At 32.8% G+C, this 23,655-nt stretch overlaps 1 protein-coding gene across 1 annotated transcript in view; it reads left to right on the top strand.

Annotated features, from left to right (window-relative positions):
- The window catches only part of sfl (N-deacetylase and N-sulfotransferase sfl), a 127,551-nt gene extending 105,736 nt beyond the window's left edge, over positions 1-21,815 (top strand). Inside the window, exon 13 of the mRNA XM_072540766.1 lies at positions 391-21,815. Coding sequence (XP_072396867.1) covers positions 391-622 — 232 coding nt within the window. The 3' untranslated portion in view covers positions 623-21,815. The remainder of the gene's footprint in view (positions 1-390) is intronic.
- Positions 21,816-23,655: the final 1,840 nt, after the last annotated feature.

The raw sequence follows: 23,655 nt of genomic DNA, 5'->3' as shown, positions 1-23,655 counted from the left end.
AAACAAAAATGTCCAGTCACCATTCCTTATTGCCTTTTCTGAACCTCATTGCAGCATCTTTGGTGATGCCACATAATGCTTCTGGACCTACAAAGATTTCTCCCGAGCCTTGTTTTACCAACAAATCTGCTCGTTCATCCCCATGCACCCTTTCATGACCAGGCATCCATAATAAAGACACTTTATTTTCTTTTGTCAGGTTGTTGAGGATTGTTCTAAGTCTAAATCCTCATTTATGGCAACACTAGTTATATATAGAATAAATATTAATTTCTTTGAGTTCCAACTCTATTGTACTATCTAATTTTAATATGAAGTCATTGTTTTTTTACCACATTTATGGTCTAATAAGAGTTTTAAATAAGTATTGATATATTTTTCATTTTAAAGGTTTGATCCAAAGAAAGGTTTCTACTGCCAGGTAGTAACCGGAGATCACACGAAATGCCTAGGGCGCAGTAAGGGCAGACAATATCCTCCTATGGAGGAAAAATCTCACAAGTACCTACAACGGTACTATCTAAGCCATAATACGGCTCTAGTGAAATTATTTAAGAAGAATGGAAATCGTAATATTCCGAACTGGCTCAAGGAAGATTTATCGGATAAATCTGATAATTAATTTATTAGGTAATTTTAATTTCGTTTTTCTTAACGTAAGTTTATTTATGAATGTTTAATTTATTGTTTATAACAGGATATCCAGTTACTATAGTGATTTATAAAAAATATTTAACGTTAATTATTTTTCACATCATGCAGAATTTCTTGTGAAGTTTAATGGAAAGTATTATGTAATAATGCCTGTGTTTAGTAACATTTAAAAAAAAACGTTATATGTTACTGTCTGTGGAAACGTAAACACTTAAGCTGGAGAACAGGATTGGAGCTTCACATAAGACGGAGAATACGTAAGCCGAATCTTTACATGAGTTGGAGTTTCACGTGGGCTGTTGTAGCTCACACTTGACAAAACGTTTGAAGTCTACTAAAAAATACTTCTTTACTGCTTCAAATACAAACGTCTAGATAATCCTTGAATAACGTGGCGATGAGAGAACAGCTGGTAAATAATGCTTAGCTTTAACGATCTAAACCAAAAGTCCTAAGTCAGTGAGAGATTTTGCTTTAAAACATGGCCGACTGTACGTTATCTGTTGTCTCCGGTGAGGGAACTGGCAAAAAAACAAGACAGCACTACTGGCCTACACCGTTCACACGGCGCCAATTGTCGCGACAATTGAGATTTCGAGTGGTGGAGGGCTCATTGGGCGCAGCTCATTGTCCTCAGTCTACTCCCAGAGACAACTGAATTTTGGGCCAATTGTGAGGGCAGTTGGCAAGGCAATTGGCCTGAAGTGTTTAGACGAAGACAATAATTTCATGCGTCAGTTGTCTTCTGACAATTGTCTCGCCAATTGTCATCGTGTAAACGCGGCTTAAGACGGAGAATACGTAAGCCGAATCTTTACATGAGTTGGAGTTTCACGCGGGCTGTTGTAGCTCACACTTGACAAAACGTTTAAATTCTACTAAAAAATACTTCTTTACTGCTTCAAATACAAACGTCTAGATAATCCTTGAATAACGTGGTGATGAGAGAACAGCTGGTAAATAATGCTTAGCTTTAACGATCAGAACCAGCGAGCGACACCTCTGCACTGGTTACAATATATTGGTTGTGATGAACATTTGTAGATAATATTTACGTCCTAAGTCAGTGGGAGATTTTGCTTTACTACTTGGAAGACAGAAAAACACTGAACCGTAGAAGACAGAGGTGTTGAAAATCTCAATTTTTAGGAGGCTAAGCCCACAAAGTCACTTTATCAATAGTTACAAAAATGTATATTTTAAGTAGAAATAACAGTTGTCGAGTTACCGAAAGCCAGACAGTAAATCTCATGGTTGCCACTTTTTTCTAGAATAAATTTATTAATAATTTAGCTTTACTTATAATTTACGAATGTGGAACATAAGAAAAGGATTAACAGTATTTATTATTTTAACTTGGTAAACTTTAAAAACAAAGTGAAATGGAAATTGTTGGAACATATGTAAAGGTACCATTCCGCAACAAGCGACTGAGACAGGCGACAGATAGGCGAGACCGATTCGAGTCTGTTCATGTCTGCTCTCAATGCTATTACATTAAGGTCGTTCTGCAGCCTGAGGCAGAGACAAGCGACAAACGACTGTCACCTATTTGTATCTCATCAGTCTTCTTGAAGAGCACTGGTAATGTCGGTCGCTGCGCTACATTTCTGTTTGGCACCGATTTGTACATGGTTTGAGGTGCACCACCTCAAGTAGAATCCTGCAAGGATGTTATCATCCTAGAAAATATGAAATCCTTCTTCGCGCATCGTTTTAAATATAGATGTTATTAACTTCCGTTTTTCGTTCGAAACATATACTTATAAAACGAGAAATATATCGTTATTTTCTTCTCCCAGTAGCCTTTTAAAAAACAGTTTGGAAGCCATCACACGCCCTTTTTCTACATCTGATATGCTGAAGTATAGACGCACGTTTTGCGAATGTTGCTTCTCTCGGTCGCATACTCATTTTAACAAGCGACAGTTCACTTGGTGTCTCGTTCTCGCCTATTTGTCACCTCTCTCGGTCGCTTTTTCCGGAATGCTACCTTAACCTATACTGAATAATAATTTTGAAAATATATCAAGTCAATTAATTGCATCAATATTTTTGATGTGTTATTAGTAAAAACTGCGCAGAAGTATTAGATTGAAAAACTGTAAAATAGACGACATTACAGTAGGTTCGATTCAAAGTCATACCGCTGATAAAAGTGGTACAGTACAGTGGTAAAACACAAAATGTTTACTCCTTATTTAAAACTACCTCCTTACTTTAAGTACACAGGACAAGCAGATACAGGAGTGCCAGAATTTACTTTATACCAATATGTGATATCTTTGACTAATATTGATACTATTGATTTAGACATTTTCACATGAATTCAATTTTTCCTTTATTTTTATAATTGTGAAACTGGATTTTTTGTTATAATTTTACCTCGTGTGTATATATTTTATTAATTTTCCAATTAGTATATTAACGAACAAAATATAGCGTTTTTGAACAAAATATCTGAAATAAAAACAATTTGTAATAAAAGAAACACTTAATGATCGCTTAGTGATCCAGCATTGAGATATCAAAGATATCAAATATCTTTCCAATAAGTATCATAATTTAATAAATTGAGTTGTTTGTCAATATTGTAATATAAAACCCCACTTCAGAGTATAGTTTATGATGAAGATGCTTTCAAGAGTAGTCTGTTGGCTCTCTTTCTAATTGTTTCCTTCTTCTTAAGTTATATTTTTTATAGCAGCCAACTGAAAATCATGGCCTGGCTTTGCTATAGTTATTTTTATTACTACTTACTTTTTTTGTGCTAAACAATTACTAAAGTTTTCTCGTTCTTATTTTAAAGTAATAAAAGTTGTATGGCAGCTCTTGTTAACGAACTGGTTTTGGTGGTGTCTCGGCACACGGTCCCCACAATATTTTACACACTATAAACTGAGGTGGTCAATGTAAGTTTGTTAACGACACCTGGTGCATCTATAGTTTGTAGGTCTGAACCCTGAACCGACGCCTGAACCGCATCTCCGGTTTAGACATAAACGCCAATTTAGAGCAGAGCAGGGTTAGGAGCAAAGTTCCCAAGGGTTAATAATAAGTAACCATGATTCTTCGGTTCGCCCATAAATTTTATCCATTCTTTGTTCCGGAAATCATCCTTCTGGTGTATTAATCTCTCTAACATTTACTTGTATTTAGCGACTACTCTCGCAAATTATTACATTTTTAAATTGCATGAGCCTAAAAGATTTGCTTGTTTCTTTGTAAAGAAACATGTTACATAAAATGTGTAAAAGTTTGTTCGTTAATATACGAATCCAATGTTTTATTGTATTTTTGTTATAAACGAATGATTTTATCAACCAGTTTAACAAAAATGTATCCTAGGGCCCCCTTTTAGTACATCGCTCCTTTGCGACCAAAGTGACAAATCAAAAATCGTATGTTTTAACTTAAAATACAATTAATCAGTAATAAAAATTGTAGTATGTTAGGTTACAAATAATTCATGTTAGTTTGTATTGTGGCATTAGTGTCGTTTTATGTTTAATATTGCATATAACTATACTCTTTATTATACTATATACGCATATATTATACTAAAGTCCAGACGAACTCTTGCACCATAGTGCAAAGGTGCAGACCTTACGGATTTTCGTACAAACAATGCTAGTATCAGTTCACAAATTTTGGTGGAAAATTTTTTATTTATTTACAATTTATAGAAGTCAGTCATCAAAATTGTGATAAACTCGAAACAATGCGTATATCGAGTGGAAGAAAGGGTCAAATGGCATTTGCTAAGTTTTAAGATGCTGATTTTCAGGATTCAATAATTATTGTCTTTATGGTCTCAACATATAACTTTTAACATTTGTAAAGTTATTTTATAGCTCTCTCTAAAGCTGTCAGTTTTACATGTATTGTTAAAGTTTTTTGTTTGTGACTATTATGATCTAGTTATGATCAGCAGTAATCGTCAAAATATCAAATATTTTGGCAGTAGCTTCTGTTCTTAAAATGTAAACAAATGTCTAATTCTCCGTGTTACGGATGAGTGGCGGTCAGTGGTGAGTTGTCTAGGAACTACATTAGCTAAAATAACGCAACAATAGTGTTCAAATTTTCCTACGCGCGAAAAATGAAATGTAATAAATATAAAAGTTGATTATAAAATTAAGGAAAACGATGGAATATAATGTTTGGACATTTTAGAGATTTTAAAATGTTGCTTTTTTAGCTTTAATGTATGTAGTTCGTAGACAACTCACCACGCACCGCCACTCATCCTTAACAGGGCGAATGAAGACATTTGTTTACTTATTTTCCACTCACCTGTCATTCGTTTTATACTGGTTATGCAGTAACACTCTTACCACTAATATTTAAAGAAAGTCAAACTTAAATCAATACTTTTTGCCAATTCCTAAAAACCCTTTATTTCTTTGTTTTGCGAAAAGCTTGTCAGGCTTTTGTATTCTGTCACTTTTGTCGCAAATATGCATATTATATTTAAATCAAAAATTTATATATGTTCGCTGGTTCGATTTCGTATGTATAAATTGATTTAATTCTACAAATTTTTCGTATATATATTTAGTACTTTTTACGATTATGATTTTTAATTTTTTTTATTGTATAGTACAAGTTATCACGTTATTTAAGTGATTTTGTATATTTCTTGTACATTTGCTAGATTTTATTTTTGTACTTACATATTTTAACCAAAAACAACTCTACCTGTAGTAATAATTTTAATTGAGTTATTACCAGAATCACCTGTAAACTAAGCTTTAATTTAAAAATCGATATTGTTGTTTAGGAAGAAACGTATTAAGTGGTTTTTCTAATAGTATAAATCCATGGCATAAGTTTTTTTAATTGATTCAAAAAACATTTAGCTCGAAAACATTTTTATCAGTACAATCTGTTAAATATATAATCACTCTGTTGGTTCTTTGCACACACGGTATCTTTCAATTTATACGAATTATAAAATGGCTAATATCTTAATAAACGGTTTTAAACCTTTTTTTAATATAATTTATTCGATATTTTCACAACATACATTGATATCAAATACTGAGTAGAATTTATCTACTTGTTTACCAAAAATTCTCATAAGATTAATTGGTATTTACTTTACAAATATAATTTAAATATATTGAGCATGTTTTATAATTTTTGCCATTTCAAAGTATTCCTGCACATTCCGCACAAGTGGCTGTGCTTGGGAATTTAATAGTTTTCCAGGAATATCCTAAAAATAAAAATCCTTTATAAAAATTGTATAATTATTTCTAATATTTATGTGAAAGGAAATATATTTTATCTCAATATGTTGGAAAGGATGATATTGATATAGTTACAGCCAGAATCAAATAATGAAATATCAATTTAGAGGTTATAAAATATTACTTTACCGTTATTAGCGTATAGATATGTTCTAACCTCAAAATCGAAACTCAAGCAAATAGTCGAAAAATTAAATTTTAGATAGATAGATAGCAAATAAGACGGGCAGCTTAATTTCTTCAGTTTAGCTCCAGTTATGTAGAACGGAAGTGCAATAGCAAAATAATAATAATGTGCAAGGAACCAGCGGAAACACTATATTTTTGTTCTTAATTTCAGATAAACTTTTTGTTCTTATCTCTAATGATGATTTTCGATACAAATAATCTTATTTACCATGGTAAGTTACATAACGACATTCTTCTTCCTCTAAGCATAATAATTGTAAGTTTTGTGTTAAAAAATTTTGAAAGACATAGTTTACAAGAGCAAAGAAATATTTAAACGTCTCTATGTTACATAATGCTTTTTAAAATAGAGTGATATCTTTTCACAATTCGATAGGATTGGTATAACCTAACCTAACCTGAAGTGTATCAAAAATTTTTTCCCTTAAAATGAAAAATTGATCTGTTTCAGTGAATTATCCAGGAAATATTTTATCATTTATTTTAGAATCGTACTGTGTAAGATATTAACAAATGTAATATTTCAAAGATTAGAATTTTCTGGTTAAGTTCAAACGTTTACTCATCAGTTTTAAAATTTGGTATATGTTGGTAATCGTGCTGAATGTTTATCTTCATTTTCATCAGAAACTAACTAAATTTTCACTGGTTATGTGCACACACGACATAAAAAATAATATTTATCGTTATTACCAATAAATATGTACTTATTTAATAAATCGAACACTAAAATAATAGATGAAGACTTCAAAATGGATTTAAACTTTAAATAAGGCGAAAATTTGTTGTTAACACTTGCAAATATGTTTTCATCTGTTAGTTACAAAACTCGAAATTCTCAGTAGGTGAATCAGTCATTGATCTCAGACGTATTGCTGTCATTGTTTGGTGTATTATGTTATAGTTCGTAGTTTTTAAGTAGAAAAGAAACGTAATATCAAAAATAATTCATCACAACTGTTTTTCTTGTGCAAATATCCAAAGGACCTACTATAATTAAGCGTTACATGGGAAGATGTAATACTGTTGAAATTTTTCCAAAAATTATTAACAATAAGGTGTTTTTATACATCTTTACTCTCAAATTATTTAAATTTCGTTATCAATCAAATTTCTACGTCGTTATGGTATAACCAGGGGCTTAAAATTGAACTTCTTCTAGTTCCATGACTCTTAGCGATCGTTGGATATCATATTCACTATCGTGACCTTATTGATAGCAGCTTTAAATAGTGATGTCTATTTTATATACTATTGTCTCAGATTTTTTAGCTATGATGTTATTTTTCTACCAGGACCTCGTCTCCCTTGGAGCTTTCCTTGAGTGATGAGATGCAAAAGTTTATATTTTTCATGTGATCCAAGTATTTCAGCTTGCGTCTGTATTATATTTACCAGTTGTCTTGGTTCAGCTGTCTAAGAACCTCATTTTTAACTGTGTCGATACAGCTTATTATTAGCAGTAGTCTTTATACCTACATCTTAAAGGCTTTCAAGCTTTTAAGCATGTCCTCACTTAGAATCCACGCTTCTACTTCATATAGTAGCACTGGAAAGAGATAGCAATGTTTCATTCGAACGCAAAGACCAATATTTCTTTCTTATTTTTTCAAATAGCTATTCGGCTTTTGATTTCTACTGTTGAACCCAAGCTCTGATTAATATTACTGCCGAGATACACAATATTCTCCACTCTGTCCATTACGGCATCTCTGACTTTTATACCGACATGCTGTATGTAATTTTGTTTATATTTTAGTTTATTTAGTTTAATTTATTGCTAAATATTATATATTTAGTTTTTTTAACATTGAGTTTTAACCCATACTAATCACAGGTCTTGTTTATTTGTTCATTAGATTTTGAAGGTCTTCACTGCAATTAGTCAGCACTAAGATATCGTCGGCATATCTAATATTGTTCAGTGTTACACCATTCACAATAATACCTTCTGATGTTTCCTCTGGGTATAAGTTAAAGAGTAGAAATGTGAGTACCTACTGGACCTTAAAATCATCGAACACTGTATAGTGATAATTTCCCTTTAAACTGTCCCGTCTAAGTAGCCTCTTATTACTTTTAATCTAGTATAACTCTCTATATTCTCTGTGATAGCGGGAATATGGCAACTATTTGCAAAAATTACAACGTCCAATAATTGAATGTTGACAAATATCTCATCCAGTCCGAAAATAAGATTTTTAGGTTATGTTGTCCCAATTTTTTTAATTATTAGATTAATTTCGATATCTGTACAGCTTTGAGAAAAGTAATGACTTTTTAGCTTTTAAGTAAAATATGAAATGAAATTAAATTTTCACTTCATTCAATATTAGTGAGCTAGTTATGTAACCATAGAATATGCAGACAATTCTCAAAAATCGACAGGACATTTATATTTATATAGAAAAACTAACAATAAACTTGAAATAAAATGTCTTAGGACTTAAACACTATTATCTTCTATGGAAAGGTGTATAAGTTTTCGCCATTTTGTATGACGTTTCGACTTCAGTAGCCAAGTAGCCATTTTAGGTAAACTTGGTTTTAACTAAAAACATGAGCAATAGATGGTAGTTTAAATATTTCTTCGTGCCTTGTGTTCTGTAAAAATTGTTTAAGTGTAGTATTTTTATTCTTATTTGTAGATTATTTTTTACCAACCTATTCTTTTCAATGATCCGATTACGAGTGGGTCAGGAATTAAATTTTGAAAATTTATATATTTCGGAAAATTGGTTGTAACAAATGAGAACGGTCTATGGCAAATAATTTGTAAATGACATATCAATGAGTAGTGGCAATATACTTTTTGTAAAAGTACGTATTATAGTGTAAAAACTATTTTGAATATTTTCGAAAACATATTTTGAATACCTAGAAATCGACTAAAAAAAAAGATAAATTAACCAACATGACTAAAATGTAGAATGAAATTACGGTTGAGAGACAGAAAAGTCGACAGTAGTTCAAATCAAATAAAAGTTACTTTTCTAACAACTTTTGTAATGGTAATATTTGAAACTAACCTGTAGCTTATTTTTGATCCAATTATAGAACTGCAATCCACGAATTTGGGGAATTAAAATGACTCTCTTATATATTCTTGCTTTTTATTCATTTTTATTACTTTTAATATCCATGTTTCGGTTTTGTACTATAGTATTCAGTGGATGAATAATTTATTTATGGTTTTTTCAACGATTTGAATTAAAGAGCGAAATTGTCATGTACAACAAGTTTCGCTGTAAGGAAAACAAACACAGTTGATACTTAGCGGCGCGCGGCGTCTATAATGGGTAGTATCTTTTTAAATTAATATCCTCCACCTCTTCTATCTCTTCTATTTGTCCAATTATCTCTCGAATGTGCGTGTTATTTTGTTTCGGAGAATGAGCGAACAGTCGGGTATAACCATCGTGTTGGAGATCTTCTTTTGTACCCTGCCATGTTTCTTATTTCTGTGTGGGTCTTTCTATTTCTACCAATGATCATTACTTTGGTTTTTTGTATATTTATTTTCAAACCATATTCCGTACTGACCGTGCTTAATTTATTCATAGTTTGTTTCTATTCTTTTACTGAAGATGCCAATATAACCGTATTGGCGGTATTCATGGGTGCCGCCGGCATTATTTTCAGGAAGGTGCATCTGCATCTGCACATACTGTTAACCAATATAAAATGTAGAACTTTATATGTATAGCTATGAATTTTCTTTCTGGACAGGGGATGCAATTGAACCCACTTGCATCCTGCTGTTAGCGACCATGGAGGTACTATTTAAATACAGCTCTTGTAATAAATAGATGACACGCTCTGGCGTACCTATTTCCCTTTCATGTTACAGTATAAGCTAAATTTGATCCCACTTTAGATTATCCTTGGAGTAGTCAACAAAACACAAATATGTCTATATATTAAATTCTCGGGATTTTGCTATAATTTCACTAATATTAAGAATATGTTCAGTTGGGCCCCTACTTGGGACGAATCCGCATTGTTCTTGGGGAATATGTGGTATATATAGGGTTCTTGAACTCCTAAGTGGAGCATAGAGCTATCGAGTCCCATTGTGCGCTAAGGCTTTCATCTCGTTCCAAGACTTTCCTTGAGCTCTTATCTCGACCATAATTGATCTTCCAAGTTTTTGCAGGACGTCCTCTTTTTCTTTATCCTTTGCGATTCCGCCATAGGGCAGGCAGTCTTTGCATTACAGAATCTATTTTTACGAAATTTGTGTTATATACCTGCAGTTTGTTATAAGGGTTTTTGTCACATTCCAGGTTTTACATCCATAGAGTAAAAAAGACTTGAAATTCGGACCTTGATCGTTGTGGTATACTGGCCAGACCTCCAAAGGGAACTGAGCACGCTGAATGTTTGCTAAGCTTTTCTTATTCACATAATAATATCATCTTTCATACCTCCGCTTTCTGTTTTCAATCTACCAGGTCTGAGTTGTAAATAGTATGCTATTTCTTGCATTGATTCTCATGGATTTGGCTTTATTAATATTGTTTTTAAACCTATTTTATTGGATTCAGTGGAAAGTGTTGTCAGTTAGTCAGCCACATCTTGGAGCCTTTGCCTTAAAATTCAGTTATGGGTGTATTCTAGATCGCTTAGGTGTGTGGTTAACGTCGTTTGGAGAGAACGTAGTCCATAGTTATACCGAAAAGAAACGGAGAAAGCGCGCATGTGCTTCGGTATAGATGTTATACTATAAAGCGGTGGTAAATTTTTGCAGCATTCTCTAAAAGATTAAAAATTATGTAGGACAAAATTATGATAGTGCCGGTTCTGAGAAACTAGAAAAAACACATTTACTCATGAACTATGATATCTAAATTTTGTGTATTGTAAACCATCTTACATCAAGCTGCGGTGTTTGAGGTTAGGTTAGGTTAGTTTATGAGGATTGACATCATATCCATTTTTCTATAAAATTAAATATTAAAGAAAATATGGTGGAATTTTTCAACCAATAAATATACTACCCAGAGCAATTGTGATAACGGATTCTAGAAATATTCTAAAAGTCTAGAACTAATATTGAACCTTAAATGCACACATTTTGTTTTCAAGTGTTTAAAATAAAATAAATTGTATGTGGTCTTCTGGTCATTGAAAAATACAACAGCGAACCAAAAATCTATACTGATGCTTCGCATTGTAATTATCAATATTTGGAGACTTTCTTGTTATATTTCTATTTATTGCAAATTTAATACCGTATCCATATTGTATATTTTATATAAAAGACCAAAGTTAATAAGTTGATTTTCAATTTTGATTCAAAAGTTTAAAACAATTATTTGAACTACTCCAACTTTTCGAACTTCTCTACAACACGTAATAATACTGATTTATAATGAATAGATATAATTATATTATAATTATAATCTTAATAAAAATGAATGTGCAATAGAATATTTACGTCCAGTGATAGAGCTTGAAATGAGTAGGTCTCCCAAAATCTCAGTGTATTTTTCTGTGTATTATAGACTAGTGAATTGAACACTGTTCTCAACTTTAACTTCACCTCTACTGTCCAATATCTTTATAAGAATTATGAAAATGTAATTAATTTAACATAATAATATATGTAGTTAGTTTAAAAATTTTACAGTTATATTATCCGAGAGATAAAGGAAATCACATGGGTTCTTTAATTAATTTTTTATTTAATTAAAGAGTGTGTGTATTCAAGGCAACAAAAACTTTTAAGCAAAATAATTGTTTAATCAATGTTTCTAACTGGTTACAAGTTATTATCAATAATGTTATTTTCCTTTCTTATCGTCCCCTTTGTAGGAGCATTAGTCACGGCCAAAGTTGATTCTCAAATGAACTTGCGTGCTTCGGTAATTTAAGAATATTAGAAAAAAATATGATGAAGATCAGTTTAATATTTGAAAAATATTCTTTAGTAAGATGCTGGGTAATGACCCAGACGTTTATTTGTAAATATATGTTTTATTTATTCTGCAAAACTAATATCTGATTTAATCATAAATACATTTTTGGTGTAAAACATCTACTAGCGCGGCCTTTGAGTAAGACTTATTGGTATGCCATGACGGCAAACAGTATGATTTTTTATGCTACTATGTTTTCTTTACGTTGCTACTTCTTCTGAATGTATATACTGCGCATTTCTCTCAATTACAGTACAGTAAACTTACGCATTTACCGCTTTTATACACAGCAACTTTCTTTCTCTTTTACTATTTTTTATGTTAATGATCCAAGTAACTTTTTTTATTTTCTCTTTATCCACTCACTAGCAAAATTCGAGAATACGAATTGATTCGTTTAAAGGTTTTCATTTAACACATACGTTTTATTTTGCAGAATTTGTTTATTTTGCGTTTATTTGTAATATAATAAATCGTTTGTGGTCTTCTGGTTATTGACAAATACAACAGCGAACAAAAAGTGTTGATATGATGCTCCCCACTGATTGTCCAGTCGTTTCTGTAAGTCATCAGTTACCCTTATCCGTCCCTAGATGTCAACTATAGTGTCTAGGTCTTCTTAAACCGCCGATTAACCCTTGAGACACAACCTAATAAGCCACAATTTTAGTAAATAGCAAACTGAGTGATCTTCAAGCGACGGGCAGCATTTGTCTGTTACTCCCTAGCAACAATATGAGACGTTACTATTAAATAAGGAAACTGTAAAACATTTTAAGTTGATTCCCTACATATTAACTTATCATGACCTTCAGTATACATCAGTTCTATATTCAAAACTTCTGGCTTCTGTTAACGCAGCTCCAACGGGTTCAAATATTGTTCCTCGTAATGCAGATTTCACATGACGGAAGATCCGGGGAATAAGTCGGATGGTCCAACACTGCAGTACTGTACATGTTTAGAAACCTCTTGATAAACAATGCGGAATTTGCATAATGTTTGCATGATTATATGTAAAATTTGCCGTGCACATTCTCTGTCAATTTCCACAGTTTCAGAAAACATCCAAATACTTGACTGACTGTTAGATCATAGCAGATGATTCTCGACTATCTTAAAAGCGCTTAAACCGAAAAAGATATATCACTTATTAAAAAAAATACTCGTCTTCCCAGTTCGTATTTTAAATATTTTATATTTTTTAGTTTTTTATCTGTTTGCTTTAACTATTCTATACTAAGAACGCCAACAATTTCGGTATACTTCATTGTATTTAACATTTTTTACTTTTTTGGAAATACCATTGTATTGGACGGTAGATTTATTGTGTTTTGATTCTTGTTAATGTTCAGAAGAATAAAAAAGTTTTTGCGACAAAAAGATATTTAAGTGTTATAGATATATAATATCTATATAACTAATAAGTGTTATACATATATAATATAGACGAATATAGACGCATATTTCAAATGGGAGAAATGGTCATGGTTATTATACTTCAAAATACTCCTGTAGATGGCGACTGCATAAACTTTATTAGGTATATTATTTATTAATTTGTACACATTTAAATTAAAAATTTGAATCGCAATATTGTTTATAGTTTTAAAAAAATTTAGTTATTAAATAGTATTAAAAGTTAAAATAATAATATGGTGCATGAGTAGGATTTGGTCTCTAATTTTATAAAATGCAAAAATTTAAGGCTAAGCATCCATCCCACTCTTTCATATTTCAAAAGCAGTAGTAGTTTGTGGACCAGTGACCGTGCGGTGGTTAAGGGAGGATCGCATGAGCGTTCCCTGGTGTTGCGGGAACAGAAGTAAAAAAATCAAATATTTCCGCACAGCATCTACCAAAAAATTACGTTGAAAGGTGCTTCTATATGCGTCTTATATTCGTTGGTTAAATTTTTCTGTACTCCAAGTTCCTTACATACAAATGGTGGATTAGTATGAACATTCTCTCCACTTCAGTTCTGAACATTACTAAAATCATACATATTTCTTTAAACATATACTGGTGCTTTTGCAATTTAAACCCTACATGTAAATATCTAAAACGTATTTGAATTTGACGTATTAAACTCACTTTTGGTATAAGTTTACTGAAATATGATTTCATATTTTTTTAAAATTCCAGTTAAGCTACTATTTAAATTTTATACCTTTGTTATAGTCTATTTTAAACATATCTCTATGACTGAATGTTGCAGTTTTCGTAATCTGAAAGTTTTGGTTTGTTGTTGAGATAAAACTATAATACTTGTTGGATTGTATTTTTAATTATTGTAGGTAATAGTATAGATTTACTTCTTCTTTGGGTCATCACTTCATTATAAGGTTAACCACGTTAAGGTAACCACAATAAAAACAGCCAAAATCGAATACCTTGGTTACGTCATGAGGAACAGCGAAAGATATTGGTTGCTGCAGTTAATTCTACAAGGAAAAGTAGAAGGAAAACGAGGACCAGGAAGGCGAAGGATTTCCTGGATGAAAAATCTACGTACGTGGTTCAACACAACAACCACAAATCTTTTTAGAGCAGCAGTTTGCAAAATACAGATTGCCATGATGGTCGCCAACATCCGAAACGGATAGGCACTACATGAAGAAGATAAACTGAATGATTATGTATCAGTCTCCTGTAAGAACATGCCCTAGGTATGATATCTTGTTTGATAACTTTTACAGGGTATTCGGAGTATTCGATTATACAACTACAACTAGACAACGGTCTAAGGTTTCTGAATTAAATAATATAGACGACTAGACACAGCCCTGTCGCACTCCTCTATTAATAGGTATTTGTTTTGACAAGTTGTTTTCAAATCTGATTTTTACTTGTTTGCTGCTAGTACAGGTTTTTACCTAGCCTTAGGCTTTATTGTCTAATTCTTTTAGTAGTTGTAAAAGTTTGCCGTGGTTAACTTTATCAAAGTACCCTCAATTAACAAAACATAAGTAAACATATTTACTTTGATCGTGGCATTTTCAAACGGTATTTGTAAGTCCTAAGAGTCCTGCAAGCAGGAGAACAAGGGAAGAAAAGAAGAGGGAGATCACGAAGGAACTGATTTGATGCCGTCCTGACCGACATAGAAGAAATGGGAACAAGAGACTGGAAAGTACAAGTGAAGGACCGTAAAAAGTGGAAAAAACTAGTCAAGACTATCGAAGCCTAGGGCCTTGTAGTGCTGGTTTAAATTTGTAACGTAAAAAGAGCTTCCCCCGTGCTCAATATAATCCGGAAACCGAACTAATCTGCATTTAAATTTGATCCACACTTCTGAAATATCGGGCTATCAGACATTGTGACACATTAAATTGAACAATCTAAAATCGTTCCAATTGCGACTTTTTTAGGTAGTAAAACGAAGATCGGTTCTAGCCAGTCTTCTGGGATCTCTCCCTTTCATAAATTCGATTGAATACATCTGTTAATAGATTTAAATTGTCGTCTTCAATCAATTTCAGTATTTCTGGATATATGTCATCAGGTTTTGTTTGTTTTAAGTCCTTCGATTCTATATTCTACCACATTTGAAAGCTACATTTGGTAGTTATAGATCTGGAGAAGGCGTTCGACACAGTTCCTAGACAAGAGCTACGTAGATGTATGACACTTAAGAGAGAAAGGTTTAGTTGAAGAAGGCCCGATGGACAGAAATGAGTGGCGACGAAGAGTAAACAACAGCGACCCCTGAAAGGGGAAAAGCTGAGGAAGAAGATTGCATATTTTACCTTACTTCTTACGATTTTGGGACCGTTTTCACAGGATTCTAGTAAATTCTTGTCAACCGTGATATCTTCAAAAAGTTGTATAATGTAGTCGTTCCAAATTGACCTTTTTTCTCATAATATCTCTGAAATAAGTCTACCCTGTTAGTTTAGGATCGATTGTAGCATATGTCGTTTCTTAATTCTTTAGTCCTACGATGTAAGTTGAACGTGTTATGTTTTTGATCTAGTTCTTTCATTTCTTTGCACTTATCGGCTTAATGGACTTCCATAGGCTTTTTTATATCAATGTGTTTTTATTTCCCTGTGAATTTTTTGGTCCTCTGTGGGATTTCCACCTTTCAGCAGCCTGCTTTTGTTCATCTTGTGTAATATATTATCAGTCAGCCCTTTTTTGCTGTTTGTGGTGCTGGTTGAATATTTTCGTTTGTAACTTAAGTTGAAATTTCTCTCATTGGAAAGGTTTTTCCAATAACTAATATGCTATTATTTAAAATTTCATACCATTAACACAAAAATATTAGATATACAGAGGGGAAAAGTCACCAATCAAATAAATCACTTTGATAAAAGTTAAAAATTTTCCTATGTTATATTATTGATATAATTTTTTTCAACTTTAATACCCTACATACCAGCAGCATTTTAACAAAATAAAATTTTCAGCTTACGATTACAAGGAATTTATATATTTAGAAACTGTATATAATTGTGTGTGCCATTGTTGTAAATACTTGACGGTAAACTAGAAATAGCGACATCTCTTGACAGATTCCAAAAGGTCAGAGTATTTGCACATGTTAACATTTAATTTTCAGATTAGTATAAATGCACATGATGAATTAGATTTTTTTTTAATGAGAAATAACGAATTAACATTTAGAGAGGTTTTTTGTATATCGATAAAAAATTTCATGTACACGAATACTAATCTTATAGACGTGGCGGTTAGAGACTTATATACGGGGTGTTCTATAAAATCATTGTTTGTACAAACTTTTAGTTAAATAAAACAAACAAACATCAAGATTAGTTACATAATTTATCTTTCTTTCTTCTGTTATGTGTTTAATGGTTTTGTTATCGAAGTCAAGATCGAGAGGATAATTTGCCCCGTATAATAAAAGTTTGTACACATCGACTGTGCTGTCATAATGCGATTTAGCGTGCACCAGGTTCTGCGTGATAAGTTAGGGGACTCTTGTTATCCAAGACAAGCTTCGTTTCATTGTAAATCCACTAGTTGATTGCGTTAAATTCCTGCGGGTTTTGTTGGTGGTTTTTCTGTTATTGTCTTAAATATAATTGTATGTTGATAGTTCTCTTTTGCTAAGTATCTTACTGAACCATTTCTCAACTAAGGTATAGCTGTGAAATGTCGCCATTGGAAATGGAAGCCATTATATTGGAGTGGATTTGATTCCTGCACTAATCGTTGTCATCATATATTCAATTGCCAAAAGTTCAAAAAAACAAGAGCTGTGGAATATGATCTGAATGAGGATGCCGACACACTCACTATCGAGCTGCAGAGTTTTTGGGAGATTCAGATCGTTAACTTCTGGGATACATCTAAGTTGTCGGCGTAGCCAAACTTTGTTGATGTTTTTTTATTGTCTAATATATGGATAGGCTAAAGAGGAGTGGTGCAAGTACTGATCCTTGTGGTAAATCATTCTTAAACGTGTTAATTTCCCATCCCATTGTCACCCACCTTTGTCGTTAAGATATTTTCTATCAACCTCGATTTGAGCTTGTTGAGATGCATAAGAATTTATTTATAACTCTCTCTCTACAAACGGCGTTGTCCTACATATATAAAACTCGTTGTTTTAAGACTATTTAGGCCTATAGACCAAGTTCATGGAGTTTACAAAAGCACAAAATATCAAGGTTAAGCTAGTACTAGATAATACAGAAATTGAACAAATATCTTCGTACAAATACCTTGGAGCTTGGATCACAGAAGATACTGATCAGACAAAATAAATAAGATGCCACATTGAAATTGCACGATCAACTTTTAATAGAATGAGAAAACTTTTTTGTAATCTCGATATCAATATATCGCTCCGAATAAGAATGCTTCGATGTTATATTTTCTCTACCCTTCTGTATGGGGTTGAAGCTTGGACACTTAAAAGATCCAACATTAAAAACCTAGAAGCATTCGAAATGTGGTGTTACCAACGTATTTTGAAAATATCATGGATGGATCACAAAACAAACGAACAAGTTCTCGAACAACTAGGAAAACAATGCGAAGTTTTAAATTCCATAAAAATCAGGAAATTGGAATACTTGGGGCACATCATGAGAGGTGAAAAATACGAACTACTAAAGAATATAATGCAGGTAAAATCAAAGGCAGAAGAAGCGTAGGAAGACGTAAAATCTCGTGGCTACGCAATCTCCGTGAATGGTTTGGATGTAGTTCAATTGAACTATTCAAGCGCGTATCCAACAAAATTATAATAGCCAGAATGATTTCCAATCTCCGATAGGAGCGGAACTTGAAGAAGAAGAAAAATGCCTATAGAAAGATTCGGAAACAAATATAAAATGTAATTTTCAATATAATGTCCATTTAGACCTAATACATCGGTTATTTTATTTTTTGGCCTAGTTCCTTGCACAAATGCATTCTATGATCTTGCTCAAAGTAAAGCAACCATTTGAATCGAATTGTCATAATTGTTCCATATGTTCTTGGTTCAGTGTATAGATTAATTTGTGCGGTCTGTCATCCTTATTGAGTTTTTATTTTACCTTCAACTAGAAGTATTTTCCTTGTCATAGTTTATTTAATTTTTTGGTCTTTTGCATTCAACTAATTAGTTATTTGAATTGCTAATGTACGCAATAGATTATACCGTTCAAATAGCATACAACTTCACATTGTGCAAGAAATTAGTAGTCTGTGGAAGGGTTGTTAAGGACCAATTCATATTGAACCTAACCCAACCCAGTAGTCTGTTTTAACGAAATGTGTAGTTGGGATTGGAGGGAAATAAGAATCTGGGCTGATGCTTGTCTTTCTTGTTAGCTCGTATATGTTGCTGTTGATATGTTTGTTACTTTCAGTAAGCTGACATCAGTCCATGTAACCCTTAATATGTTTGGCAGTGAAACATAATTTGTTCTTTTTCAAGTATAAGCAATAATAACAGGTCAGTTCCATGGCTCAGCAGGCGACAGACTACTTTTTGCCAAAATCATGACTCGAGCCTCTTTTATGCCAAGGCTTTACTTCAACATGCACTTTAATGTTTTTCTCGCTGCCCCGCTCATGTTTAAAACGTTTTCGGTTCTTGCAGAGTAACATTTTTTTTCTTATCTAATTTTCAGTAGTTTGTCTTTACATTTGTAAGTATAGCTTGTGACGAGGTCCCATTTTATAGTTTCCGAATGACATATTACGTTCCTCCTCTTCCTTGTTCGATTTGTTTGTTCCTGTTTCACAAAAAGCTACGGAATGGATGGTGACTCCCGGCATAACCCCGCATATAGAGAAAATGCTAAAAAATCTGGAAGAATTGGCGAATACGACTGGGTATTGAAGTGCCCTTCCATCACGGCGTGGTCTCTTCGCTACTCTTTTGGATTTTCTTTTGTGAATTGGAATTCCCAACTGAATCAAGTGGCCTGGTGACAATCACTCATTGATGCCCACTGGAAGGGTTTGAGACTCTAGAGTTAATAATTTGGATATATTTTAAAATTAAAATCCTTTTTGATGAATAATTTTTACGATATGATTTTATAGAAATACCCAGTATCGAATAAATTTTAACTTTATGTAGAGATAATTATATTAAATATCCGAGAATTAATTATTATACTCCAGTCGTCGGAGACGAAAACACTACTGGACTCTAAACCTCTAAAAATCATACGAACAAGCTGAATATTTGCTGAGAAACCTCTTTTTGTGAAATGAGATTCATAACTGTCGGTCGCTTTAAATGTTGTTTCTGTGAGAACGGTTCATTCTTCATAAAAAGTGCTAATAAACATTTTAGTTAAAATGATCTCAGCTACACTTTTTTCGGTAAATCGACCCCCCCTCCCGCCGGTTACAAGGTGTTTTAGGGGGAAGCCGGTGGGTAGAAATGGTAAACTTTTTTGCATCTTTTTGGAGTCCCAAAATTAATATTCTCAGCAAAATTCAGCTTGTTCGTATAATTTTTAGAGGTCAACCTCTGACGACTGGATTATTATTAATAATAAAAAAATGCTATACAGCCCTAATTTACAAGAACAATAAAAGATAAAGTGAATTTATATAATTTTCACATCATCGCAATAGTCTTATAATAAATATTTATCGATATGAATTATTTTATCGGATCAATTAACCAACACTTACTTATAGTAGTATATACGTGTTGAAGTATCTTTTACAACGAATATTTTTTCAACGGTTGTCTTTAAAGAAAGAAATTTCACGAAATGATTGTCACTTTATTATCTCTATTTAAACTTTAAACTACATCCAGAACATGTGAAGCATCGAAAACGTAGGAATAGTACTGCACTTCAGTGTCATTTTTGTTTAGAATATGTCACATCCCGCGTATAATCAGTCAATATTCATTAGATCAATTAAATAATACATCATATGTCTTCTTTGATCATATTATTATCACAACTTCAACATAATATATTTTATTTTCTATATTTTAAATTGTTAATCAACAAAATATAGCAGAAGGTATTGTCAGGTTGTAAAATAATTACTACCATGGCTTGAAACTAAATGGTGCATGTAAAGAAGTTTACGTAGAGGAGTGCGTAGAAAAAATGATATTGACAAAAAGACAGCTTAACTTGAGGGAATTGAATAGATACACATCAATCAAACTATTCGGAGCAACCGCATCTGACATCAGAATAGCCATGATGATTGCTAATCTCCATCGCAGATATGGCACGTATAGAAGAAAAAGTTTATAGAAGAATAGCTTTTAAATATAGTACAAATACAACTGATGCTAAAAGTGACATTATCAAGCTAAATCAGTTTATTTCAGGTCGTTTCTGCTAAGATACGGAACAACATAAAATCTGGGTGCTTCTAGGAACTGTCTGACTGAGCAGATAGTGATGGTCGTACCAAAAAGGGTTCTGTCTCCATTACTAGGCCATTAAGGTCCCAAAGATTTATACTTGAAAAAACTGTGCATTGTAATCAAAGGCCTGACTTCGATTCGATTCAAAAGTTCGTGTTATCTTCAGGAAAGGAAACGGAGTAGGACTACAAAAATTTAAACGGACCATAACTGCATCAACAAAAGACTGAAAGTCCAATATTACCTTAAGGGTTGCTCTACTCAAGCTTTGCCTTGATTTTAACCAGACTAACTCCGAGTTACCGCGCTACAACTGCTTATTCTTATTGCCGTCACTGTAGAAGTAAACAGCGGTCTTCTTCACCCTGGTATGATGAATATGAAATGACAAGATGTAGGGTAGAAGAGCCTGTATGTATGCTTTATAGATGGAAACAGATAACCCAATAAACTTAAAAAGCGGCTACCCATTCAGGAAGAAATACATTGAGCATCAGCTAGTTTCAAGCAAATAGTAGTTTATACGAACAAATTCTACTTCTATTTTTTACACAGAGCAAAATATCTGACAATATACTTCATTCAACATTTTTTTTTTTTTAATTTAGAATTGCCGCATTAATTATTAAAGGTTATTGGCGGGTTTTACAGATTTTACAGTTACTAAATATACTAATTACAAATTGTTTTAAAAACATATAAGGAATTGCGTGTTTTATGTCAAAATATATACAGTGCGTTTTTCCTGTATTGCAAGAAATTTATGATTATAAAAGTTTTCGACCTGTACTAATGATATTAAACTAAGCATTAGAATTAAATTTCTTTTGATATAGACACTGTATAAACTATCTTTGAAATTTATGTATTTGTGAGATATTAATGTTATTGATTGTAATTCTAAATATATATTTCTTTTTATGTAAATATATCTGTCAATAGTTGTTAAAAAAAGACGTAAATATGACAATAAAATATAATGAGTAATTTATTAGTATTATTTCAAAATGTCTTTTATGTAAAACCTTGAGGAGAGATTGGTGGCTTTTAAAAATATTGTATATATGACGGCAGAAGGTATATATGGAAAAATTCAATTCAACAAGCATAAACGAAAACATGAAGAAATATTTATGTTTCTAATAATGACTGTCAAAATTTTCCAGGCTAGTAGTCTCAGATCCCACTGCAAGATCACTGCGTTCATAACGTAGTTAACCAAACCCGAATAATTGAGTAGTCGTCGTGACACCGTAGTGTTCAGACGTGTGTCTTTATAGTTCGAACATATATTAATATCTTTAAATATTTGAAACAAGTTAATTGTGATCGATCTCCGTCACGAGCTCGAGGATAGGAACAAAAATGGACAACAAGTCACAATAAAGTATATTTTAGAGACATACCTCTTATTCGTGAACACATTTTTATGAAAACATTCGTGAATGGACACAGATATCAAATGCAAGACAATTATTCCATATTTGCAGAAGATCGAGAAGCCTTCGCAATGGTGATCACCAACGTGGGATAATTTTGATATGGCACGCGAAGAAGAAGACCTCTTATTATTCCGATTGCTAATAGGTGAAGAGTTAAATTCTCCAGTACGTGAATCTGGCCCCAAAAGTATTAAAATATTTTGATAACATGATTAATATCACATTCTGAAACGTGTTGGAGGTTCAACAACTTGGATGAAATTTGTAACGAAATTGGAAATCTTAGTATTTTATGTATTACAGAAACTTGGCTCACTTATCGTCTAGAAATTACCTTGGATTATTTTTCATCTCATGATATAATTCATAGGCTATATAATAAGATTAAACCATCTACGTTTTGCGGACGACATCGTGCTTCTGTCAGATAATCTGGGAGAGATCAAAGACATGCTCCAAGAACTGAATGACATACTACAAGAAACTGGGCTGGAGATAAATTTCGAGAAAACCAAAATGATGACCAATATGGTTCCCAGCGAAGAGATACAGATCAATAACAACAAGGTAGAATTAATCGATAAATACACATACTTGGGTCATGAAATTAGAATAACCAGAGACAACCAAACCTACGAGCTAAATAGACGAATCACGTTGGGATGGGCGGCATATGGAAGGATGAGAGACATTTTTAAAACAAATACCCCAATTCACCTGAAAATGAAGGCATTTAACCAATGCATCTTACCAGTCTTAACCTACGGAGCAGAGACCCTAACTTTAACGAAAGCTACTGCCGAAAAACTGAGGGTAACACAAAGGCGAATGGAGAGATCAATGCTGGGCCTGACCTTGAAAGATCGCGTGAGAAATGAGGAGATACGCCGACGAACTGGCGTAGACGATATACTGCTAATCAATAAACAAAAGTGGAGGTGGGCTGGACATGTTGCTAGAATGGAAGATGGAGGAAGAGATTATTGGAATGGAGACCAAGAGCCGACAAGCGAAGTCGAGGCAGACCACCCACCCGATGGACCGACGACGTAAGGGGAATAGAAACAAACTGGATTGCAGCAGCTAGAGAAAGAGAGAACTGGAGACGTTTGGAGGAGGCCTATATCCAACAATGGATGTGAAAATGGAGCTGGATGATGATGATGATAATAAGATTCATAGGCATATAGAAGGCTACTAAAGAAAAAACAACTGGAAGAGCAAGAGGGGGACTTACGATACTTATTAGTACCAAATTTAACTCATATTGGATGGAACAGTCGCCATGGTGTATTTTCTATGTTGTTAGTCTTGTAACACATAAATTTATCAACTGCAATGTATATTTTAAGCATAGTTTAATTTAAACACTATTA

The sequence above is a fragment of the Diabrotica undecimpunctata genome, chromosome 8 (genome assembly GCF_040954645.1).
Source record: "Diabrotica undecimpunctata isolate CICGRU chromosome 8, icDiaUnde3, whole genome shotgun sequence".
Lineage (NCBI taxonomy): Eukaryota > Metazoa > Arthropoda > Insecta > Coleoptera > Chrysomelidae > Diabrotica > Diabrotica undecimpunctata.
The sequence above is the reverse complement of the archived record's forward strand: the minus strand, read 5'-3'. Positions and strand labels throughout refer to the sequence as shown.